We start from the raw sequence: 26,245 nt of genomic DNA on the forward strand, positions 1-26,245 counted from the left end.
AGGTTCAACAAGGTGAAGTGTTGGGTCCTGCACTTTAATCAATAACTCCATGCAGTGCTACAGGCTGGGGGAAGAGTGGCTGGAAAGCTGTCCAGAAGAAAAGGCCCTGGGGTTGCTGGTGGACAGTGGCTGAACAGTAGCAGAAAAGTTGCCCAAGTGGCCAAGATGGCCAGTGTCATCCTTGCCTGTATCAGCAACAGTGTGGCCAGCAGGACAAAGCAGTGACTGTCCCCTGGTACTTAGCACTACTGAGGTCACACCTTGAATCCTGTGTTCTGTGTTTTGCCCCTCATTACAAGAATGACATTGAGGTGCTGAAATGTGTCCAGAGAAGGGCAATAGAGCTGGTGAAGGGTCTGGAGCACAAGTCTCATGAGGAGGTGCTGAGGGAGCTGGGGTAGTTTATCCTGGAGAAGTGGAGGCTCAAGGAGATATCACTCTCTACAACTACCTGAAAGGAAGGCTGTAGCCAGGAGGGGGCCACCTCTTCTCATGAGTGACAAGCAATAGGACACAGGGAACAAACCTTCAAGTTGTACCAGGAAAGGTTCAGATTGGATATTAGGAAAAATTTCTTCTCTGGAAGTGTTGCCAACCCACAGAAGTGGTCGAGTTGCCATCCTGGATGTATTTAAAAGATGTGCAGATGTGGTACTTAGGGACATGATTTAGTGATAGACTTGGCAGTATTAGTATAACAGTTGGACTAGATAATCTTAAAGGTCTTTTCCCACCTAAATTGCTCTATAAGTCTATGGTCATGATTCACGGAATATTCTGTAGCAGAGAAGGAATGGCTTAAGTCCAACTCCAGTGCTTTCTTAATAAATCCAAAACCCAAAACATCAACTTAAACATTTTTTTCTAGGTGAAATAAATGTAGATTTATTCAATATGTTTCTTGTTATTGCTTAGGAAAATTTTCTCTTGAAGCATCCTGCTATTAGACATGATTAGCTAAATAAAAAGTCCAAAAAGCTAAGTGAAAATGTTCAGTTAATACAATATTAGCAGATGGATATATGAACACTAGCACTATACTGGAAGTAATCTACAATTTTTCTTTCCCTCATGGATCTTTTGGCCTAAAACATGACATTTGTTTTATGGCTTGTTATCTTTGATAACCACACAGTCTTTAGTATGAGGTTTTGAGTTAACTAGAGAGATGTTTTACAGCTAACCTCTGCCGAGATGTTGTCCCACAAAGCCCATATGTATGATGATTCATGCCCACAGCTGAAAGACATGGATTTAAGCTGATGCCAATCACTTCTTGAAAGTGACAGGATGATTTAATGAACTATGCCTCGTATTTGAAGAAATCCTATGGGAAAAAAGCTCAAAAGTAGATGTTTTAAAAACATTAGTTCTCCTGATTCAATATAGTTCCTGCATTTATTTCCAGTGAAGAAAGATTGAATGAACTATTAAGTCACATAAAGATAGCCAGGGGTTAATATGTCATGGCTTCCTCTGGGATTTGCATGTTTCTTATCTGAAGTGCTGTGCTTTGTTGCAGGGTGAAAATCTGCTGTTTGAAAGAGCTTAAACGTATGAGTAATACAACTGTTTTCCCACTAATCCAGTTATAGGCTTTGATAGCAGTGAGTGGTAGATGATAGGGGCAGCAATTCCATCCCAGCACGTTGTGATTTAGTGACTTGGTTTTGGATGTTGACACAGAGAGTGTAATTTGTTTGTGATTGTGGGTATTGTGCGGGAGAAATGTATTTCAAATCTGTAGAGGTGCAGAAAACCACACAAAGGAAAAGCCTCCCTTACAGCAGCAGATGTGTTAAAGGTCAGGAGCTGCAGTACTGTTTAAATTCACTTGGCCTTAGTAAAAACCCAAACTAGTATTTACTGTTTAGGAGCTGGAAATTAAATGTCATGAGCATACAAGATAGAACAGAATCATACTCTGGGAAAATTGAAAGCTCATCTCCTGCTCTTGTGCAGTTCTGCACATTGAGTAAACTCAGAGGGAATGTGACAGAAAAAGCTATGCACGCAGCCTATGAAATTATTCTTGGGCATAAAAGAAATCTGTGGAAGATACACCCCTTTTCCCACTGATTTTTAATAGCAGTTTTTCACGTAATTCTACAGTTCAGTCATGCAAACCTGTTTACTTTGTCTCCCTTGCTCCCAAGTTGGTACAATATTTATGCCTTCCTAATTTAAATATTTAAATATGATAATTGGGGAGGGGGGAAGTTCTGTAACAGGTTCTCAGTTTGTCAAAGGGCTCCTTTCCTTTTCTGCTACATGTTCCACCATGTATTCTGCAGTTCATATGGCACCTATACACTCTTAAATACAGGGAAACATTCCTTCCCTTTGGGACCTAATTTATTAAAGTTGTTTAAAAAATTAACAAACATGCAATGGGTGGAAACCTCAGCCTGAAGTCCTAGTGAAGGGAGGAGGATGCTAGATTTTGCAGCCAAGTAACCTGTCATACCTGTGTTATCTTTGATAAAATTTTTAGCTTTGTGTGAGTGGGCTTCTGTTCAATTGACAAAAACTTCCAGAATTTTACTGAAGAATAAATTAAAGTTCTGTTTCCTTTGTTAATTCAATGTAATGCTTTTTATGAACCTGAAATTAAACAGCATATTTAAATAATATGACAGGTTTTTCCCCATGTTTTTGAATTTTGATCCAGAAAAAATCAGTGGTGTTTTGTTTTTCCAAATGACTTCACTACTTGAGGGAGAAATTAAACATGATTGTGGTATAAGTGGCACTGAAGTAGTTCTATTGGTGGATGTAGAGGAGATGAAAAGGTGTCCTATATGAAGGGAATTGTCAATGTACTTTTTCCCTTACTTTCTCATTTTCCTTAATGGATGATATTAAGGAGAAAATATGAAGATGCCTGCCATCTTTTTTCATTATTTAACAAACAAAAAAATAGAGAATTAGGTTCCCACTACAATAAGCATGTCTGCATAAGCATCTCTCTTAGTGAGAGCATTTCAGATGAAAAAATCACAGTAGCTCCAGGTAAATATACAGTCTCCTCAGCATCATAGCTGTGGGAGGCAGTATACAAATATATATTATTCCTTTTTGGCGGGGGGTGTGGTTTGGGGTTTTTTCATAGTCAATGAAAAGCAACATAAAGACAAGTTTAGAGCTCCATGGAGCTTCCTGATTCTCCAAACAGCAATCCATCTAATTGACCTTGCAGTTTCTCTTAAATTGAATGGCTCATTTTCAAGAAAAGGGGGAACAATGATAGCTGCAGAGAAGCACATCTTCGTAGGAATGTTCCTTAATGGAAAATCATTAGCGTTCCTTAATGGAAGGTCATTGTCTTGCATCTTCCCTGTTCAGGGACCAAGTGAATTGAATGTTTTTTTCCTACACCTATGTTTAATAAGCACTGTGGGTCCAGGGTTCAACAAAGCTCAGATCTAAATCTAGAAGTTAGATCAAAATCTAGTATTCAATTTCTGCATTGTTAATAATTATAGGTCGAGTAAGGCAGTGTATCTATGGTAATATATGTATGGGAAATATTTCTGGAGGACATGTTTAGCTAATGTAATGAAGATGAATATTCTGCAAATAACAGTGGGAAAAGTTTGGAAATCACAGAAATCCAGGGACTGTTAAGAAGTTGGAAAGAATTTTCTTTTGTAATAGATTATTGAGAGTAGGAAGAATTATGGTAGTATGGTGGTATGAAATGTTTATCTACCTGCAGCATTTTGTTTCTTTTTACTTTCCCTTCAAAACAAAAGTCAAGAAAGGAGTCAGTGAAGTCATGTTAAAGTATTTCACGTGGGGCTAGAGTTGAGAGGAAGATTAGGGTAGGGAGGATATTGTATTAGCTATCTTTTTTTAATTGAGGTTGAGTTCAGTGGGACTCTGATCCTCATGAAAGCAAATTACACAGTTTGTTGTCAAGAAAAGTAAAAAAGTTTGACCACTAAAAGTCAAACTTCTTTCAATCTTCATCTGACATGATGAACTAGTAATGCTTGTATCGCTTCAGTGACATGGCTACAGAAATTTTCCACCTAAATAGTGTATGGATTGATGATCCACTTTCCCTCCTGGGAGGCAAATTATTAGTATTTGGACTCAGATTTTGACTGTATGTCTCTTTTGTCCTGGCTGAATACTAATATATAAATGTGGAACATATCACTAATTTAACACGAAAATTGGCTCAGATTTTACAAAAAAATATTGTTGGTGTCTTCTCTGAGGACTGAAAGTGGTTTTCAGCTGATTGCTTTGTTCTTGAAAGCATCTTCTCACATACCTGAGAAGCTGGGTTTGAGACATACTTTCAAACTCACAGAATTTGACCTTTTTTTGTCTATTCCAGGGTACAGAAATAGTCTAATAGCTAATTTGATCACAAATGAGAAGGAATGTCGCTGGGGAAACCCGTGTAGCCATAGGCTTTCAAAACTCTCAGATAAAAACACTCCAAGAATCACTAGTTGAAGTCAATAATTTGAATGGCACATAAGTAGTTAATATGCCTCCAAAAATTACAAGGAAGGATTCTTCATATCAATATTTAATGCCTTTCTGGAAGATGCATTTTAAGCAAACGTCTACCACTAAATATAATCGTTACAGTTTATTGCAGAAGTATGCAAGGGAAATTTAATAACCAACGATATGTGGGTGTGAGATAGTATGGAAGAGCTCAGATTAGAGTGTCTCTTTGCCCCTTTTAACCTTAAATCAAGAATACATAAAGATTTTGGCTTGTTGGTTGATTATTTTTTTTCCTTTTTGTTTTGTCCTGCTGACTTAAATGTTTATCCCAAGTACTTGTTCATCACTTACCCTAGTTACAAACGGGCTGGGAAGTACTTCATCATTCTTGTGGGATACAAATACTTTAGCCTTCATCTTTGTAAACGGGGAATATATACCAAGTACTTTTTTTCTTTTCTCTGTATACTTAACAGTTTTGCCATGTGAATCTAGCAACAGATGTATTCACTAGTTAGGCTTTCTCTTATTCCTAGTGTACATAAAAATTTCTTGTTAACTTCAGTTTAATCATCCCTACAATATTTCTGTGCAATAGGATGGAACAGCAAAGACTCACATAAAGAGGACAAATACAGCATAGTCTATGACAAAGAGTTATGAATGTTACTTTTCTGTCCCAATGATACTACTCCCTATGGTACTTGCTTACATTTTTGTCTTTAATATTTCACTTTAAATAATAAGTGTAATAAATAAAATTGTAATAAAAAAAAAAGTGTAATAAAAAATAAGTCAATGTATAAAACCAGTATAACATAAAAACCACAGTGATGTTAGTGCAGGATCAAATCTTCTCACTCTGAAAATTACAGCTAGCACCAGGACCATCTCCAGTAGCCAAGTTGTCAAGCTCAGCTCAGAACTGTGTTCAAGCTACGAAGCTCTTGTAACAGTGCAACCAGCCAGATCCCACACAGAAGCTACTCACGTTTGTATTCAAAGACCATCTGGCCATACCTGATCTATTGCTACAGAATTTAGAAAGAAAGCACGTTTCAACAATTTTTTCCTTGATTTCTTATTTAAACTGAGCCTTACATAGCTATACACAAACTTAAGAAACCTTTAGAAGATGGAGTTGTTTTTCTTTTAGAATTACAAAATAATAACTAAGCCATCCAAATTTAGGGATTTGTTTGTTTATACATTTAGTCTTTTTCCTGTTAAGGGAAAGCATATCATGCCAGATTCAGCAACTCAAGAGAGCTGAGGCTGCTATGGCTGCATGCCTCAGATCCAAACAAATATATTCCCAGTGGGCACATACACATGGAGCCCATGTATATGCACATATATACATAAGTTATATTCACATGTATATGTATATGTACATACTGGGCCATCCACACAGATAACACAAACAAATGCAGAGCATTCATGTAAACACAGGCAGTGCCAACAGCCTCATCCTGCTATTCTCTGTGGCTGAGCTGAATGGAAGTCACAGACCCATGTGCAGGATGGAAAGTCCCTCACATAGGAAAGGAAGCAGAAATGGAGTTTAATAAGAAGGCAGAACAGAGTGCGTTGAAGAGATGCAGAAGGTGACCAGAAAAAAACCTAACCAATAAACTATTTACATGAGACCAACAATTTTTCCCCTTACACCTCTATTTTACCCTGCTTGTTCCTTTCCAAATCACCTAAAGCCATTCCTTTGCTCACCCTCTTTTTTCCCCTGAATATTCCATGCTAAGTCCTGTGCAAATCTGGAATGCACTTTACAATTATTAACTGTAACTTTAGTTTGCCGTGGAAGGAAAATGTTCAAAATGTAGGTAAGAGAGAAAAAAGACATGGAGAGATTTGTAAAAGAAATAGGGCAAATCTTAAAACAAGATCTGTTTCATTTTAGATCTGTCAAAAAGCGTTAATTCTAGGGAATAGAGTGCTTGAGTGCATGAAGAGCCAAAGGGAATGAAAATTAGAAGCTCAAATTCTGCATTAGGATGTCAGGAGCAGGGATGTTGCTGGAAACCATACATTTATTACTGTACAGTATAGCTGACAGTTCCAGATGACTAGAAAGGTCACCTCCATTCCTACTTGGAGGGATTGCTTTGGGCATCAATACAGATTTTTATTGTCTCCTCTTATAGCTGTCAAATGTCAGGGAGTCAGACTTCTAACAACACCTGGCATGGGCATCTGTGGTTTCCAGAATAAATCCTAGGTCTCTAGTATATTAGTAGTATCTAAAAAGAGTAATTTAGTGGTATATAAAAAGTAGTATTTAAAATGCATAGTTTGGGGGTATATAAAATTATTTGATAGCTCTATCTCATGGTTCCACTGGTTAATAAATCTGTTGGCTATTTCCAGTTTCTTGATTTTCAGCAAAGCACAAATCTTACTAAAGAGGCCTCTGCTTTGTCAGATGTATCATTGATCCTGGGAGGTTTTATGGCACGTCAGATGCTGGACCAAAAATGCATTGATGAGTTGGCTTTCAAACTAGAAGGCTATTATTAGGGGGCATTGTGACAATATAATTAAAAATTTGTGGTGAGTAAATGGCCTCTTGAACAATAAACTCATTCTATACCAGTTCAGAAGAGGCTGGGCTGGGCTGGGTTTAGTGATTCTTCTGGGGAAAGATGTCTCACCAGATTAGTGGAAAAAGAAGAAAATGCGGGCTGTCCATAAGTTTTGAGACAGGGTGGAGGCTATTTGTTCTATGATATCCCTTTTAAAAATATATTTTGTAAAGAAGTCATCTATTTGTTAGGTAATAACCATGTGAGGCAGTGTCTTAGTTTGGAGTGAAGCTAAAGGATCTCCTAAGTCAAGCAAAACATGAATGAAGTACCCATTGACTTCTCAAGTCTCACACTTTCAAGACTCACACTTTTCCCTCCTGTCTCTTGGAATGCCTAAGAGCAGCATCTCACATGTCAGCACTGTGCTGCTGCAGCCTCCTTACTGCTCTGGAACCCCAGGGACATCCAGGCACAGTGCTCTGTTCTACAAGGGTGACAGTCAAGCTGTGGGAATACACAGGTGATATTGTAGCCCCCTGTATCCCTCTGCTGTGTGGCCTGAAGCTGAAATGTGTGTTTGTCTTGTGTTTTGGTGCACCAACTAAACATTCATCTTCATTTTGATACCCTGAGTAGCAGCTTTGCATTATCAGGTGAATTTATAGACAACTGTTTAACTTTTAACTTTACCTCTGATGACCAGTGAGGGGACATGAGGAATGTCAGAGAAGTTCAGTTTGGACATTAGGAAAAGGTTCTTCACTTAGAGGGTTGTCTGGCACTGGAACTGGCACCCCTGTGAAGGACTCATTGCTCCAAACCTATCAGAGTCAAAGGTGTGTCTGCTTTTAGTCATGTGGTTTAGTTTTAGGGAGTTCTGCATGGAGAAGGGAGTTGGACTTGGTGATCCTTATGGCTCCCTTCCAACTTCATACATTCATCTTTTTGGCAAGAGTGATTCACAGTTTTAAACAACTTGAATTTGACTGAATGAAGATTTCCCCAGTCAGGTGATAATAAAAAAAAAAACTTCTGCAAAGTAATTTTCTAGGGAACGTCTTCTTGTTACAGCTGTCTCCCATGGTGAGCAGTGCCATGCAGGGCAGGCTACAGGGCTGCAGCATCACAGCAGGGCAGGAGATCAGATCAGCCAGCTTTCCCTGGGAGATACTGAAGTTTACAGTACTGACTTTTTCAGTAGAAATAATTTTAAGTAAATAATACATACTATCTTAGCTACAGCAGCATAAAAAGACCATAAATTTCATCTTGCTAAGCAAATTCTTCTTTCAGCCTGAGCTGATGATCTGCGTTGTAACTGAGATTGGCAGTGCAGCATCTACTTTGTGGTCTGAACATTAATCCTTTGGTAGTTAGTGGGAGCTTTGCATTGGTTTATGTGCAGATAATTATATTGGTTAGAAAGGTTAACGAAGCTAACTGAGAGCAGACTTTGGCCTAGTATTTGATCTTTTCCTTAGTATTTATCTCATAGCATGTTGCAATATTTTTTTCAGCAGGTATTTTGTGATCCAACAGTTTTATTGGTGTTGAGTTCTGCTAACTCTGATCTCTAATACACATGTATACATTTCACAGTGAAATGAGAAACATATGAAATTTCAGGAAATGCCAGTTGCATAAATTGCCATATAATCCTAATTTTATTTCATTGTGTATTTGAGATACAAGTAAAGAAATACAGGTGTGCTGCTTCTGAGTACTAGAATAAATTTTTTATATTTTCTCCAAAATGAATATGTAGGATTCTACTGTATACCTGAAGAATCTCTGTATGTAGCTCACAGGATAGGAGAAAACAGTTATTCTATAGCAAGATGTGAATGGTGAACTTTAACATCACATATTATTTTCTGGCATATCAAATTACAACCCTTTATTGCTTGAACTGCCTCAGATTTACATGGGAATAAAACTTTGCAAATTGCTTATAAACTAGTCTATAAATGGGTTCTGATAAATATTTATACTATCTGCTTGCTGCTGAAATACAGATTCTAACTGGCCTTATTCAAGATTCACTTATTCTTGGGATTAACCCTAAAATCCTATTACTAAGCCTGAAGCAGCAGGGAAGAAAAAAAAAGGAAAAGAAAACTACAAAGCTGGGTTTAGCTACAAAATGAAAGCCTGGTGAAATCAGATCTGTTTCACTATTGCTCATTTAATACGTATAGATACAACTGGGTCACCAAGCTGATTTAGCCATGAGGTAGGAGTAGCATAGCAACAAACCTCAGCAGATTGAAAGTCAGCAGCAGTAGTATCTGATTAGGTCTTCAGCAAGCAGACTGTGTTTTCCTCAATTTTCAGTATTCTCAGAATGATGTTACTGATTTACTCAGCTATTGGGATCTTGGCATTATAAATGTGCAAGTTTTGTTTCTAGAGCAAGTATAGAAATTACTGCTTTGCTCAAGTTTATATGACTTTCTATAAGTGATAAACATACAGGAATGTTTAAAAATACACAACTTACAGGCAGTTAAAGGCAGGTTATCCTTTCATGTCAGAAGTTTTGGAAGAGTATTTTCTTAGGGGTTTTTTTTGTTTGTTTTTGGGTTTTGTTATTTTGTTTGTGGGTTTTTTGGGGTGGTAACTTAGAAGTGCAATTTCAGGGGATTCTGATTAAACATGATATGTTGAATCAGTAGATGTCAGTAAACTATCTGGGAGAAAAGAAAGCAGCAGGCAAGAACGGTTGGGAAAATCTGGATTTTGCAAAAACCTGGTGTTATGTACTTGGTATGTATGTTATCACTTCTACAGATTTTGGAGGCGCAGGAAGATATTTAGAAAGGAGCCTGGTTTACTGCTTTTGCATTATTAGTACTGTTTGTAAAGCTGTTGGAAATTGAGATTCTTGTTTGGATAGATCCTTTGTATGGCAAAAGTAAATTTTCACCCTCCTGGAGCTGGGACCTCTTGTGTTCAAGATGTGGAAATTTTTATTTAAGGAGGAAGTTTTGATTTTAATATTTCTGTTTCTTCACGTATTTGGAACACAAGTATATTTTACTAGTCTAGTTGAAATGAGAAATTTATTCCAGTCACAGAATACACCAATGTCCTCTACCAAAAGTGTAAAATTCCCTGTTTCAGGGTATTTCTAAGACCAGTTCAACTTTTTTTGTTTTAGTGCCACCTAGTGACTAAAACTTGAAAAAGTTTTTTAAAGTTTTAATCATTGGTGTTAATGTTTTTGCATTTTGCAGTAATGAGATGATTTACAAAACACTTTGTGTTTTTCAAACTGAATCTCAGAACTAGTGCTTGTCTCAGTCTCTTTTCCTGAGGATTTATATAAATTATTGCTATGCTTTTTGAGAACTGTGGCTTTCCTGAGTGCTTTGTCCAGAAAGCATCTGATAAATGTTGACTGAAGCTTTCTTTCTTGCTCATGTCAAATAATTAAGCAAATACCTATACATAAGTGTATTCATATAGGTATGTATATATATAGATACACATGTGTATGAAGACATCAGATACAGCAGGAAAAAAATTGTTGACTGTCAGAAACAGTAAGAAACACTTTCTGGCAAATGTAAATTAATGCCCCCAGCTATTACTCTTTAATTCTTTATAACATTTCTTCTTTTGCTGCTGTTTTCAAAGCCTACTTGTTTTGCTAGCATTACATAAATGTGAATTCTAAAACAGTGCAATGAAGGGGATGCTTTAGGTTTCCTTTCATAAAAGAAGGAGAATCAATTGAAATGTTTTAATTGTATTTAAATAACCTCCTACACTTGCCAAAAGAATGATTGACATGGGATTTTGGATTTATATCCCTTATATATCTCTCAGGAGATGAAGATATATTTAGATTTATAAAGAGAGAGAGATGGATATACAGAGGAGAATTTGAAATATTCATCATTTCATACATTGCCTGTGAAATCAGGGATTTTTGTCTCTCAGTGCTGTAGTCTTCAGAATTAACGTCATTAGCTGTTTGTGCATTTTGAAGAAGTTCAAATGATAAACTGTTTATGAGAATTCATACTATAAAAAATTGTGTCCTGTTTGACCGTGTGGTTTAAATGGTTTATAGCAAAATAAGTAATGTCAAGTTTAAAGGGAAATTTGAGGACATGAAATTGCTTGCACAAAGGGAAAAAGCATATTCTAGTAATGGGGGACTGAGACTAAAGCTTGTGGCCATGTCTTTGCCTTAGATATATTTGGTTTATTCCCTGTTGCTTCACTTTTGTCACCAATAAAATGAGAGAAGTTCTGAGCTATTTCTCAAGGAGCCCAAGATACTCAGTAATGTTTGAAAATGTCTGTGAGGCTAAAGTGTGGATGGCCCCAGGAGTTATATATTAGGTGTTACTTCCTAAGGCTTGTATGACTGGGGAGATGTTGGCTAGTATTTGCAAAAGGTAGATTTATAAAAAAATTCCCAATAGACAGGACAGTTGCTATCTGCTTATCAGGTAATGTATAGAAGAGAATACAGTTTTGGAAAAAAACCCACAATATATTATGCATGTTGAGATTTTTTCTCATCTGTTTTGTTTCTCAGGCTTTGATCTTTGTGCTTAACCATCTCAAATGTTTTTCTGTCCCTGCATATCCAACTTCTTAATACTGATGCTTTCTTTCTTCATTTCAGACGTTTTCTGTAGGGTTTTTATTCTACCCCTTTCTTTTGCCTTATACTGTCTTCTTAATGAAAACACCTGTCTGAAGGGTTTTATTATTCATTTTTTGATCTGCACATCCACAGAGTGCTTAGATGCTTAGAGTGAGACCAGATGTAGGAAATAAATAAACATTTCTATTTCACTTCCCTTGAACCCTCCAATATCCTCGTGCTATGGTAGGAGTTTTAATAATTCTTAAAGAAGGATTTCCAGGTTGAAGCTGTGGAAAAGCAGTAGGCTTTCAGCAATGGGTAAGTAACTATTCTGGAATTAGAAGAGATTTTCAGAATGACAGCCTCTTATCTTTTCCGTGAATTTAACTCTTGGGGCACTGTGTGTTGCAGACGTCCATGTCTGGATGAGCCCACATCTTAATGGAACTACCCAAGAGAGGAGAAAGATCTCTAGAATTTAGATCCTTTGCTGCAGCTCTGTGTAATTTTTCACTGTTTTTGCAAGTTGATTTTTCTCTGAATCAGAAGATGAAGTCCTTGTAAGACCGTCCGATTCAGTCTGTTTTTGACCTTCTCCAGAATGACAAAGTTCAAGCAGCATTAAACTCAAACCCCTTTGTTCAGAGTTTCATGTTCAGATGAATTCATTGTCTCATCTTTCAAGTTATCGAGATGCCCCATGTATGGCTGAAGATTGTACTGGTGGTTTGAAGTCAATTTTAGTGCTCCAGTAACAGGCTTGAGTATTCCAGCACAAACCTATGAAGAGGAGGTCTTAATTTCCTCAGAAATGAGGATAGTTCTTGGACATCCCAAAGGTGGAGACTGCAAAAGGATATAAATAAATGGGGTAATAAGAAATAATCTAGTGAAAACTCCATTTAGATCTTGTACCTTGCAGGTATAAGACAAATTTAATTATATTAATTATTTCATAATACCTTAAAATAAAAAAGCTTAAGATTGTCCTGTTTTCCCTGGTTTCCAGCTGTTTACCTTCAAGACCCTCCTATTCTAGCTTAGATAAAGAATAGTGGTTTTATATAATTGAAAAAGTAGAAGCTATCACAAGTGTGACATATTGTATAGGATGGCTTTACATTTGAACAATTGAATGATTTGCCTTCAAATGTCATTTATTGTTTTGTAACTGAATCACTAAGCCCACGGCGTCATAAATGAATTTCATTTATTTCCTTTTTACCAGTAGCACATTAGTGACATATGTTTATATTTACTGCAGTAATTAGGGGGAAATGCCAGCCTGATAAATACCCAACTGACATATTTCATATAGATACACTGAGAGTATTTTGTTCAATAAAAGATTGTAATTACCTTAATTTTACTCCTTTGATAAGATTTGATTTTGTAAGAATATAGACTTTCTGAAGTGCTTTTTTGAAATCTTACATGTTTTTTCTGCAGTTAAATACTAAGTGATTGCATATATTATTAACTGGCTTCCAAGAAATCTTTTGAACTGAAATGAGAATTATTATGGTACTTAGGAGACAGGCAATGTGACCAGTAATCATTAAAGGCTCATTGCAGTTATTTTGGCTTTTGGTATCTTAATATATAAAAAATTATAATGCCACTATTATTATTATTATATTTCACATGAGCATAACTAAAAACTGACTCAGTTTGGCTAATTCAAAGTTTTGAACAGTCCTGGTGTTTGTCACATATGAGAAGTCAGCTTTACTGGTGATCTGAAGGCTTTTACAGTCAAAATCCTTCTATTTCAGTACTTTACTGGAGATCAAATTAGTTAAATGTACCCCTGAATGTTGTTCTGCCCTTTAAAAGTTTTCATCAGTCACATTTCAATTTTGCATTCACCTCCTAGCAAAGAGGGAAGTGTTCATTTTGGAGGATTGTTACAACTACTGATTCCTTCATCTAATCAAAACCTCTGCTCATCTGCTTCTCTGACTGGCATTAACATTAACGTTGACTGATGTCTTTGGAAACAGCTGGTTCATGTATTTTCTTAATTAAATTCCAGCATTTGCAGACTTTGGTTGACGTAACTCTCCATCCTACAAATGTGTCATTTCTCTCTTTCATTTTACACCAGCATTTGTCAATCTATAGATGCAGATGCTTTGACCTTGACCCTTTGTTCTGTTTAGAGCATGAGTGAGTACAGTACAGTTCAGTTTAATGTGTAATTGTCGTACAATACAGTTTACTTGTCAACTGCTTCCACAGTTTGAGCTGGTATTCCTGACAATTTTTAATATGTCATTTTTGTAGCCATAATTACAGATCCACATGCTGGATACCTGACCTTCATAGAAATAATTATCCTGATATATTTGCAGGACTGCTAGCAAGCAATTTAGGTTTGCAGTTTAATGTTGGTGACATTTCAGGGAGAAATTTTCTCTTGTTGCTATGTCTAAACCTCTGTTTGCTATAGCCCAAGAAAAGGCATGAACTGGCCATAGGATTGAACTTATGGTTACTTTTATACATTAAATAATTCATATATAATGTTGCTGATGTGGCACAGCAGTGTTTTCACTTTAGTTTTTCAGATGAAACTGGCTTTTGTAGAGCAGAGGTGCCCACAAGATAATGATTTTCTTCTACTTTCCAAGTACAAGTTCTGTACTTTCAACCCAACTCACAATTAGAATTCCTTTTCAGACCTTCTCTTTATGAAATTACTTTATGGCTGTAATTTTCCCATCATAACTGTAAACCTAGGTTGAGGCAAACTGAAATATTTCCACAGTACAATACTGTTTTCACTCCCACATGGTTTATGTATCCAATAATCATTGGGTGATTTACTGGTTACTTTTGTTAGAAACTTTTATTGGAAGCACCATTGAGTATGTCAGTGTTTTTCATCAAACTGATTACAGTTGTGTGATCATCTTGTGGTTTTGCTTAAGCCACAAAACATGCTGGTTTTATTGGTCTTACCAAAATATTAGTTTTTGAGAAATATGACATACATTAAAGGAACATTGAAGCTAAAATATATGTAGTCCAATTCCATGTTCATTTATGTTAAAGGTGAAGTTTGTATTGTGACACTGGGGGAAATGGCAAATATTTTTAATCTTCATTTTTTCATCCTGTTTTCATACTTATGTTACTGTAAATAATTTAGATGCATAATCATACATTTGTGGTTGTGGTATTGTGAAAATTAAAGTCACAATAAATAGAATATTACAAAAATAAATAAATAACCTTTGTCATACCATTAGATACAACTGACTCTTCCATAGAGTACTTGGTCAAATATAACATTGCATTTTTCAAAGTTAAAGCACTTATTTATGATTTTGTATGTTTTTGGAAGTAGCCATCCCCTTGTGATACATTGGGAACTGCATATTGACAGAAAGGGGGACAGAAAGCTTTGCATAAGGTCTTTTGAGAATAACTTGCTCCTACAGATTTTAATCACCTGGGGACCAGAACCATAAAATTGGGACAGAGTAATGACTGTTCTTATTAATTAGAAAGATAGATGAAGATTCTTATATGGGTATTGTCATAGTGTTTTGCTTAACAAGACTGAATATTATTTGTTAACTAATACAGTCCTCGGGAAAACATTGGCTATACTGTAAAAAAGAAATATTGGTGTCTCACAAAAAGACAATATTAACTCATGAGGAAAAATCAAAAATAAGCACCCTACCAGAATAATTGCTACATGAGAATGACAAGGTATTAGATTAGTTATGAGTTACTTAATGCTCAAAACTAGAATAGGTTCAGGTTCTACATACATGCAGGAGGGGCTTCTGGTGCAATAAAAATATGACAAGATGAGGCAGACAAATTCATGCTTTAAATTCTCTAGTTCATGGGGCACTTTCACACATCCTCTTTGTGAGAATAAGATATTCCATGTGGAACTGTAAGGAAGAATCCAGCAGAGCAAAAGCTCTCATAATAGCACCTGGATTTGCTCAATTACACCCAAAATCCCCACAGCTGCAGTTCTGTGCCTGTTTTCAAGAAGGATATGGAACAAATTAGGCTAAGCCTTCTGCTGAGGATAATGTCTCTGTCAGTCATCTCTGCCATAAGCTGCAATGTATTTGCAGTTACACATTTCTCTAGCAATTCCATAGCAAAGTGTCATTGATTAAAGCAGATATTTGAGAAAAATAACTGGTAGTTCATATTTTGTTTGATCCTAACATCAGGGAGCACCTGATTCCAGGACAGGGAAAAATCTGCTTACCTTCTAAGCAGAATTGAAATGAATTGAAATAGTAGGCATTATTAAAAATGGTTTTATATTTTCAATCTTTCTATCCTTTTAAGTTTTGTTTGTTCTAAGTGTCCTACAGTCACAGTGCAAGTTGGTGTTTGCTGCTGACAGCAGTTGTCTCTCTGTAGTTTGTGCCTGCTACTTAGTGATTTATTTTAGACTGGTAAGTAGTATGAAATCTGTGACCTTATTTACCTTTTATTTTATAGAGCATTATTGAACTATTTAGCAGTAGTGAGACTTAAACCAACAAGGCCTGATTTTTACATTATTTTAAGTCTTTGCATCAGTTTGACAGCACAAAATTACATTTACATTTACTTTCACTGAAGATCCATAACTAGGAAGAGGCATAATAATCTACTTTCAGCTGAAATGTAAATTAGGAGGTCCGTATTTTAAGGCCTTTGTTGAGATGGAGTTTACATGGGTTTTTGGACATCATCTTTACCAGTGAGGAGAAAAGCTCACATAAGAAATCTTGATAGAGAAAACAAGTCTAAAAATTGTACAAGACAGTAGTTTTAGTAATATTAGTCAAGAGTATCTTAAATAAAAGCCACTGTGTTGTAGTTAAAAGGAGATTTTCACTCAAATAAACACAGCTTATATACAGTAATATGTACTTTCATCCAAAACTAGAGTTAAAATGATACATGGTGCAGTTAAAAAGTGAGACATATATCTGCATTTCTCTCTCTCTACGAAGATACATATAGTTGTATGTATATATGAATGTATGCATATTTATACAGAGATGAATTTTCAAGTGATCATAAACTGATTTCTACTTGTGCAGACAACATTTTGCACTTAAAAACTTTCTGTGTATGTTTTTACTTAATGTCAAATTCTTATATAAATTAATTAAAAGGATCTGTGGGTAGGACCGCAGAACTACATGTGTTCTCAGTACACAGATTATTGTTATTAACAATATTCTCGTATTTGCAGCTATACTCTCATGTGTTTCCTTTTTCCCAAGAGTGTATTTTCTTTCCATAAGGTATATGTACTATTTGAATATGATCTGCAGGTTTCATTGTAAACCACCAAACTAATAAGTGCAATATAAAAGTCGCCTGATAACTCAACCAATATTTTTCAGTGATTAAAAAAAGTAAAATGTGTATTTTTCTATGTTTTTCATTTCGTCTGTGTGTCTGGCTTTTATTTCATTATATAAACTTGAAACAAAATTTGTGGGAATTTTTCCACTGTAGTATAGTTTTCTTGATTACCACAGAGTGAAGGACCAAATATCTTTATTTTTAAATATATTTATTGCCTCCTTTTGAAATCCTCAGATGCTTTTGGACATTCTCAATAGTGGAAATGAAAATCCAAGTGTGATATTCTTTATTTCATGGATCCAAACAACATAAACCTTTACCACTACAGTACACAGAAAGGAAAACTTACTGTCTTTAATACCATTTCTTTTTATTTTACAGTTTAATAATAATGCTCAGAACGTCAGTTGCTTTAATCATCTTGTCCAAGCTAATGTGAGGAACAAGAAGAAATTGAAAGAAGCTGTCTATAAAATTTCTGCTAAAGGAATTACAGATTACAAAAAAGGCTTTAGCTATGCTTTTGAACAGCTGCTAAATGTAAGTATTTAATATCTGTCTTCTGTCAAGGTAAGCAGGAGAACCTGGAATGTTCGGATGGTCACTGGGTGCTCCTTCATTGTGGAACTTAAGTGGTAGAAGTGAAAACCTTTATTTAGCAATTAAATTTATCCCAGCAATGTTTTTTTTTCCTTGCAGATTCCCCAGCAGGTTGCTAAGATTTGGGAATGAATTTGGTTTTCAGTATGTTGTACTGTTTTAATTCATTCAGCTGTTTTTCCATTTAACATGTGATTCCCAGTTGGCACATATTTGTGGTAGTGGTTAACTTGCAGTTAATTTTGGAATGGACAGCTCTGTGTTACAGTGCTATTATTTTAATTTTACCACAGCACCTCCTAGCAATGTTTAGTTAACCTAAAATTTCACACTTGTTAGAAGTCATAAATAGTTTGCCAGGGCTTGAGCAGGATAGAGCAGAGAAAATTAGTTAGTTAACAGAGGAATATTAGGCACCTGAGAGTAGTCTAATTCCTTTCTTTTTCTTATGTATAAAAAGAATAATTTCCTTAAAAATAAATGCATTGTTACCATGTTTTAAACACATTGTACTTTCTAATTTGCACCCAAGCACTAGCTTTTTGGATAGCATAGTTTCCCATTTACCACAGATGCTGTGAGTTAATCAGTACATTTTTAACGGTTTATGTGGTTGTTTAAAAAAGTAATTCTACTCTTCCACTTTGTAAAAACTGCATATTAGATCTTCACTTTAATGCAAGTAAAGCTGAATCAGTTTACAGCAGATAAGGATATAGCTTGACAAGTAAGAAATGCATTCTTTTCCTCATGATTTTTGTAATATATTTGTTTACTTAATTTTTCCCCCTAATCTGCCAGGTTCTGGACTTCAGGACACTTCTCTGACATTGTGTATGCAGTTTAAGGCTAGAAATGGTTGAAAAATTTCTAACCTTCTTAAATTTTGACAGAGGAAAAGAAAAAACAATGTTTTCATGGGAATTTTCTTCAGTCGACCACTATTCAGTTTAGCAGCGGAGTTTGGTGGGGAAAGGAGTGGGTGCCCTCTGCTGATGGTTATTTTTAAAGTCTCTTGGATATTCTTGGACCAGGCTGGATGGCATTTTCCCATTTTCTGCATCTGTTGACATCTCATGCAGAGGGAAGAGGAAGGCAAGGAATTTTGCCAAATATATTCCTCATAACATTTATATTTCCTTAAAATTATGGATTACATAGAGCACCAGATATATACTTTGTGTGCAGGCAACATTAAGCCAAGCTGAACACAGGGGAAACCTCGAAGTGGACTTGTTTGTAGGACTGAAATATCATTTAAAAATAATGGGAGTACAGTGTCATAGTGGGACCAACTCTTTTGTAGCTGGAGGCAGAAGTGTGATTAGCCTCACACGATCACCGCAAGACTGTAAATTATAGCTGGACATTGCGGATTGCGTGAGGTTATAGATACACAGTCATCCTCTCCAAACATTGGCAAATCCATTTAGCAGGAAGAGTAAAGGGCTGGTGATGGGTTCAGCACTAGACTCCAGTGACAAGACAATATAATACAATGATGTAATACAAGATTAAACAAATAATAAAAAAATATGCTGTGAGATATTTTCCAGTTGTATATTTATGAATTAAAATAGTCCAATTGCTTTGTAAGGTCCATAGAAATGCAGTGTTGCTCAAATTTTCATAATAATTTTGTGGGGCACTCTTTCTGGATGACAATTATTTCAAACTGTTTTCCAGAATACCAAAGCAACATTTCACTTGTGGCACGAAAAAATTGCTATCTGATGAGTTACTAACTGGAAATAGACACATGTGTTTTTTGCAACATACTAATGCCAGTCTTTATCAATAGCCTGGATTTTTATGTAGTATTTTCCCTTTATTTATTGTTATATTAACTTACTATTCTTAGAAAAGCATAATACCTCAACTTCAGCATTTCCAGGAGGGGTTCTCCCAACATGCCACAATAGGTATGATTTGTCAAAGAAAAAATGCATTTTTAAAAAGTCATGCCACAAAGGTATAATTGTGACCTAACACTTAATGAGTTAATTTTAAAGATGTGAAACTTTCGTAAAACAGAAATAATTTTAGTCATAGTATAAAATGGATCATGTTTTGCTTGCTTGATTGAAATAACAAAGAAGGCCTTTATCAAATAGGAGAGCTGAAAATTAATATATAGCTCAGTTCCAACTTGCATCCTCCCATGGTTTAGGCTAAGAAACTGGTTTTTGTCCTGGGGAAGCTCCTGTATAGACAACATCTGTGGTCTGTTGGACTGGTAAGACAAACTGTTCAGAAGAATTATGAAGTTACTGTGTCAGCTTTTCACAATCACTTATTTTCACTCCCTGAGCCAGTATCTCCCCTCTTTAGTCCAAATGGAGGGAAAATAAGAGGTGTTGTTAAGGCAATTCTGCCTTTCTTTGATGCCTTTTGAAAGATTAATGTGTTAAATCATTCATCCAAAAGCAAATTTTTTATTGTGGGAGAATTCCAGAGTCACAGAATGGCCTGGTTTGGTAGGCAGATTGAAGATCAACTAGTTCTAGCTCCCACCGTGGGCAGGGGCACTTCTCACTAGACCAGCTTGCTCAATCTGCCTTTAAACACTTCATATGCAATATGAATATAATATCATATGATTTGAGCTTACTCATGTTCAGACTTCCAATAATGCTTGGAGGCTAAAATCTTGAGGATTTTTTCTATAACATTTATTGTCTAGACAATGTAGTGTAAGTAAATGCCCTTCTGTAAGTCCTAGGGGATAAAACACTGTATATATATATAAGCATATGCTGAGTAAACCACTAGAAAAGTCCTGATTTAATCAGTTAAAGCAAGGCCTAGCTCAAGTACACATTGCCCATAGTAGTGCTTGTTTCAAAATCAGTGGGAAAGTTTTATAATATGAGCAAGTTTTGATCCTCTTCCTTGTTATCTCTTTTGTTTCCCTCTGATCTTATTTTGGCCTATATATTAAATCACTGTAAATGCATGTGAATTTCTTTATTTATGAAGTATCCAAGTCCACTTTTATTACTTTTTTAATATCGAAAAGATTGCAGCCCAAAGCAGTATCTTGTAACTTATATTTCACAAGTGAAAAATGGTAATAAATAATTTAATTCCAACTGAAACACAGTTTGCAGTTGAAGTTGGAGAGAATGTATTGTTTTCAAGCAAGTTTTGTAAGTTGTTACATGTAAGAAAATCTTTGGGTTTGTGATTTTTTTATTTGGTTTTGTTTTTAATTAATAAATAATTATTCACTGAATATTGAACTATCAACATAAATCATCTCTGAAGAATAATTCTTACTCTGTTAATTATGTTGTTGTGCTTTAGTTTTCTTGGAACATTCTAGAATGTATTATTGAGAGTTACTGAGTGATCTTGGGCTGGTTCTGGTGTTTCAGTCTGACCAGCCTGGTGACAGTCACCATCTGGCCATAAAGAGAAAAGCAAGGGGAGATCTGAGTGCTTTTGTAAGGACAACTCTCCTATTTATTTTCCTGACTCTAGAGAAAATTCATATAGCAAATTTCAGGCTTGTGGAAGGAGAAATTGAATTTATTGGGACCATTTGTATCCAATACAAAGGGCAAGGAACACTGGCTGCAGGAGTCATGAGCAATTTGCTTAGACTGGATTCTTACCTTTACAGAATAAAGACAGAAGATGAATACTGAAGAAGGAACCTTGGGTCCTTTCATAAGGAGCCAAAATGCATACTCACCTCTGTTGTTCTGCCTGTGGAACAATGTTTTATTCTTTTGCAAAAGACACTGCATTTTTCTCAGGGACTTTACTAGTTACTTTGATGAATTAGGAGTCAGGGGGGCTTCTTCTTAATTCTCTCTATTTCAGGCTTGCTCCCCAGAAATAATGGAACTTGCTCTGTTCTTCAGCTCTGAGATGCAATCTAATTAGAAAAGTAGGTGATGGAGAGTTTTTAATAATCTAGGAAGCCACATCTTGGCTATTATGTAAACCTGATTCTAAGATACTTTTCTAAAGATTAGGTATTTATTTCAGGGTATTAAAAATAATAATTCAGAAAACCAGGAAAGAATTAAAGAATTGAAAGATGAAACTCATTTTAAGGAAATGTGACAAAAATAGAAAATGCGTAAGAGTTCTCCTGATGTTTGTGGAGGTGAGAGGAATCACCAGATCCCTATTCCACTGTGTTAGGCCAGATTGAAATGGGTCATATTTAAGTCTCATGGAATAGAAGAAGGTTTTTGTTTGTTTTGTTTGTATGGTTGATTGGTTGGGGTTTTTTTTTATTTTTTTTTATTTCTCATTCAACAGGGGGTATTGAAAAAATTCTAAAATATGTTTGAAGTTTTGCCATTACTATGTTGAAGTAGTAAGGATGTAGATATAAAAACCATCAGATATAGCAGTTGTTGTTCCTTATAGCCTGAAATATAAAAACACTTCTGTTTGTATCTCCTGCAGCACAGCGTCTCCAGAGCTAACTGCAATAAGATTATTATGTTGTTTACGGATGGTGGTGAAGAAAGAGCACAAGAAATTTTTCATAAATATAATGAAGACAAAAAAGTAAGTGATATTTGAAATATTTTGCTGTATAAAATACAACAGCACAAAGAGGAACATTAAATACAGAAGTGAAAGCAAATTTGGTGTATGTATTAAGTACTTTAAAAAAAAAAAATTAGTCTTGATCCCTAGGGCACTTAAAGCTTTCTCAATCTGTAACATTTATTTGTGAAATCACAAAATATACTTCATATTTTACACTTTGTTATTTGTTGGTCTTAAGTGATACAGAAGTATACTGTGAGCCATAAAGAACTCAACTTTCTATTGGCACTTTTCTTGCATTAGTGTAATCCCTGAATTATCCAGTAGAAACAAAGGTAGTAAATGATATATGATATGATTGATATGACTGATATATGTGTGTCTCCTCACTGTGAATATTTTCTATGAGCTTTTGTTGTTCATCAGGCAAAGGCAAAATGAAATCTCAAGGTTAGAAACTAAGTCTGAATAGGTTTGGGCTGAAACAAACCCATGTTTTTCCCAGGGAGGTCAATTATACCTCTGAATGTCTTAGTGAGAAGTGGGATGGCTCTCTACTGATGAAATCTGATCTGTGGTTCAACCAGAATTATGGGTTTGACATGAGAATCCCTGGATGGATAGTGTTGATAAGATTAAATTGGATTATTAGCTGTGATGGGTTTGGGTTTAGGTTTTGAATCTAATCAAACTTCTTGTGTGGCTTTTGCATACTTACAGATTTAAAAATACATGTGTGTGTGTGTGAAATAAAACAGCTTTTAAAGTCTTCCTACTACATTTCAGAGCAAATCATTATTAATTATAAGATTAATTACATTCTAAATAGAAGTGAAATATGAGCTGGATTCACACTGTAATTGAGAATTTACATTTCCTAGTGCTTAGGGATGTGCCTTCATGGTTTTTTGTGGGTTGTTTTTTCTTCTGTTTTCAGAAAACCAACTAAAAGTTAGAATGTGATTCACAAGGCCCTTTAACAATTGCCAGCAATGTGTATGCATAAAGCAGTGGAAGTATTCAGTTGGAAATCCTCATATATTTGAATTAATCCTTTCAAAATTAGAACTAGAAGTGCAATACAGAATTTGTATCTTGACCAGCCATTCTCTAAGTGACCTTGAATAATCATTTTGTGTCTGATTTATATTAGTGTTTCACATAGAATGATACGGTGAGGTTTAGTTAACCTTTGTGTTTGAGTTGAAAATACTTTTCAAAATGACAGCTGGAAGAGAGAATTGAAATCATAGTCACTTGTGTGACACACATGGCTATATTCTGAAAACACATGCAGAGATTTCTCTTCAAATTTGGACATGGTAGCTTTTACTGTGTTGCAACAGCAGCCGTCAGCTATAGAAAATACGTGCATAAGGGGGAAGATGTATGATTAATTTCTTTTTTTTTTTCATTTATTTTGCTCTGTTAGGAGTAAAGTGTAGCAAAATAATTGGTCCAAACAGCAAAATGGATTTGCAGTGCCAAGATTTGTGGTCCTAATCACATCATGCCCGATGGCTGATTATTCTGTGAAGTATAATAAATGAAATGTAGGATTTAGTAATTTTAAATGGTTATTTTACTGCATCGTTTAAGACTGTAAAGTTGCACTTCTGAGGGTTAGGGTGGTTTTATATATACTGTTATATATAATACAATGCACACTCACTTCCCTGTTCCCTCTAGTGAAGGAGGGGTTTGGGGTTTTATTGTATACAGCAAATGTATCACGATGATGATAATGGTCACTGTATGCCAGTATATTGTCACATATAATTGAATGCACTGCCACTGCATTGAAAAGCAAATTTTCTGCACTTCTTTGAGCTCTGTATATCTACAAGTTCAAATCTTAATAAACACTTGTCTAATGAGGTACTGGATTGCTAGATGCCACTCCTTACTGGTTTTCTCCAAGGTGACATTGGAATTACAATATCAGAAAGTTTATGCAGTTGTAATTTGAAGAATCATTTACACTGCCCTTATCACTTTCAATCAGTAACAATCCTTGTAGCGTTGAAGGGAAGTTTATGGTTGAAAACCTTCTAATGAGATTGGACCAGTAAATTAATTCTTAGGAATTGCAATGAAACCCTCTGATATCTTTCATACTATTCTAATATTTTTAAAAATAAGGCTACTACAAAACATGCTTGTGATAATGCTGTCTTTAGTAAGACTACATTTGATTCCAGAATGATGATGTAAGCTCTTTCGTTGTTCCTTCCCTGCGTAATTGAGTGTTAATTCATTACCAGTAGAGAATAACAGAATTGATAGAGGCATTCCAATATGAAAAATATGCATACATGTTTAATTTTGCAAAGTCATAATCACAAATATGGTCTTACTTTCTTAGATTGCACAGTAGGCTGGTTTCTTACATTAAATTATGAGATACTAAAGATATGTGGATCTCAGTTCTGTTGTCCTTTAATTTATTTCATAAACAGCCCAATGAATTTAAGACTAATTTTATATTTTTCATTTCTAGAGGGACTATTAATATAAGGTGTTAAAAAGTTTTCTGTGCTTTACAGTGGAAGCAATTTATAGTATAAATATCAGCTGATGTATTTTCTTGCCTGCTCTGCATTTATTTGAACATCTGTCTTTGTGCTCTGCATACAGTATATAAAGATGAATCCTTATTGTCTTATGTTGCAATTAGTCACTTCCCATCTTAGGCACACTGTGTTGTAAACCTACTTTCTCTTTTTTCTTTGTGCAAACAAAAGACCTTTTATTCAAATCTATTAATTATTTTTTTTTTATCTGCCTGATGTAAAACTGCTTTAGCTCTGTATTTTCTTCTTCATATCCGTTACGCTGTAATTCCCTGGCATGAAAGAAGCTTCAGTAAGTTTTGGCCCATCAAATGACATGACTTTTAGTACACTTTTTTGCAGTGCCCTTAGCGCAACCTTCAAGTTAAGTGAAGGGAATGCAAGAAACAATTGGAAACTACTAAAAGGAGCAACCTAGAATCTAGAGGCTGGAAAATTGTTCTTTTAAATTATAGGGTTTAATGTGTTTGAAATAGCATATATATATATATATAAAATAATTTGCTGTCTTTACAACTAATTCACATTATGAATATGAGGGTTATTATAAAATTTGTGTAACAGTGTTGGGGAAGAACATTTCTGGGGCTTATCTGTCTGAAGTGGAAAATCACAGCTGTGTTTCACCTTTGCGTGCCTTTTTCCCTTTATAAAGCCAGATTTTATTGTCACATATTGCACTTACGTGCTGTGCCTGATATTTCCAAACTGGCATGTTTACCTTTTTGATGACATTTGGGGTGCTCGCATTAAATGTGCAAAATACCACACATGCGCTAAAATTTCAGGAATGAGGGTGCTAAATTTCATTTTATTTGCACTCCTCCTACAGATGGCTTCACTGAAGATAGCAATATAAATTTAATTGAAATGTATACCCAGTAGGCGTTTATCCTGAGAATTTTGAATTCAGGTTGAAAATAGAAAACCACAGATCTTTGGGGCAAATTGTGCACACTGAAATCTGTGTTTGGAAGGATTGCTCAACTTATGTGAGTAGGAAAAGACCTTAAACATACCTAATGCACTTTTGCTTGTTTGAAATTTTGTAGAGTGGTAGAGGTTTGTGTGGGTGAGATGGAATGATCTGACCCCACAGGTAGGATTGGTCTGACCCCTCCGGCAGGAGCAGAACCATAAATTGTGTCTCATTTCTCTTTCCTACAGAATTATCTGCCATGATTAGTACAATACAGCCTTACTTTGTGGAGATTTTTCTGACAGTATCATATGAGTGGAAATGGTGTGCAGAAAAGTTTTCCAACAACTCAGTTACATTAAGAATATCTTTTTGTGGTGGGCACAGAATTGTTACAGTGATAGAAATCCTATGGGAGCACACTCCAGCTTACTGGAACTCCACTGGGAAGTCTGTGGCTGCCAGTCACTTATTCCAAATGGGACACATTCAGCATGTCAAAAGAATGATAAAATTAAATATTTATGAGAAAGTACTTGCAAAACCTTCATTTAAAACAAAAAGGTGTCCTTCTGTCGTTACCAGAGGAGGGAACCATTTTCTTCATTGGTTTGAATCCATTACTGCACAACTGCAAGTCAATAAAACTAAAATGAAAACTATGTTAACC

At 35.5% G+C, this 26,245-nt stretch overlaps 1 protein-coding gene across 5 annotated transcripts in view; it reads left to right on the forward strand.

Annotated features, from left to right (window-relative positions):
• The window catches only part of CACNA2D1 (calcium voltage-gated channel auxiliary subunit alpha2delta 1), an 843,568-nt gene that overhangs the window by 286,851 nt on the left and 530,472 nt on the right, over positions 1-26,245 (forward strand). For all 5 annotated transcript variants that reach the window (XR_007630104.1, XM_050325466.1, XM_050325463.1 and 2 more), the window contains exons 11-12: positions 17,350-17,508; positions 21,994-22,098. Coding sequence is in view for 4 of the 5 variants with exons in the window: in XM_050325466.1 (XP_050181423.1) it covers positions 17,350-17,508; positions 21,994-22,098 (264 nt within the window). In the remaining variant the exon portion in view is untranslated. The remainder of the gene's footprint in view (positions 1-17,349; positions 17,509-21,993; positions 22,099-26,245) is intronic.

Source organism: Myiozetetes cayanensis, unplaced genomic scaffold (genome assembly GCF_022539395.1).
Source record: "Myiozetetes cayanensis isolate MyiCay16 unplaced genomic scaffold, myiCay2020 scf3, whole genome shotgun sequence".
In the NCBI taxonomy this organism is placed as follows: domain Eukaryota; kingdom Metazoa; phylum Chordata; class Aves; order Passeriformes; family Tyrannidae; genus Myiozetetes; species Myiozetetes cayanensis.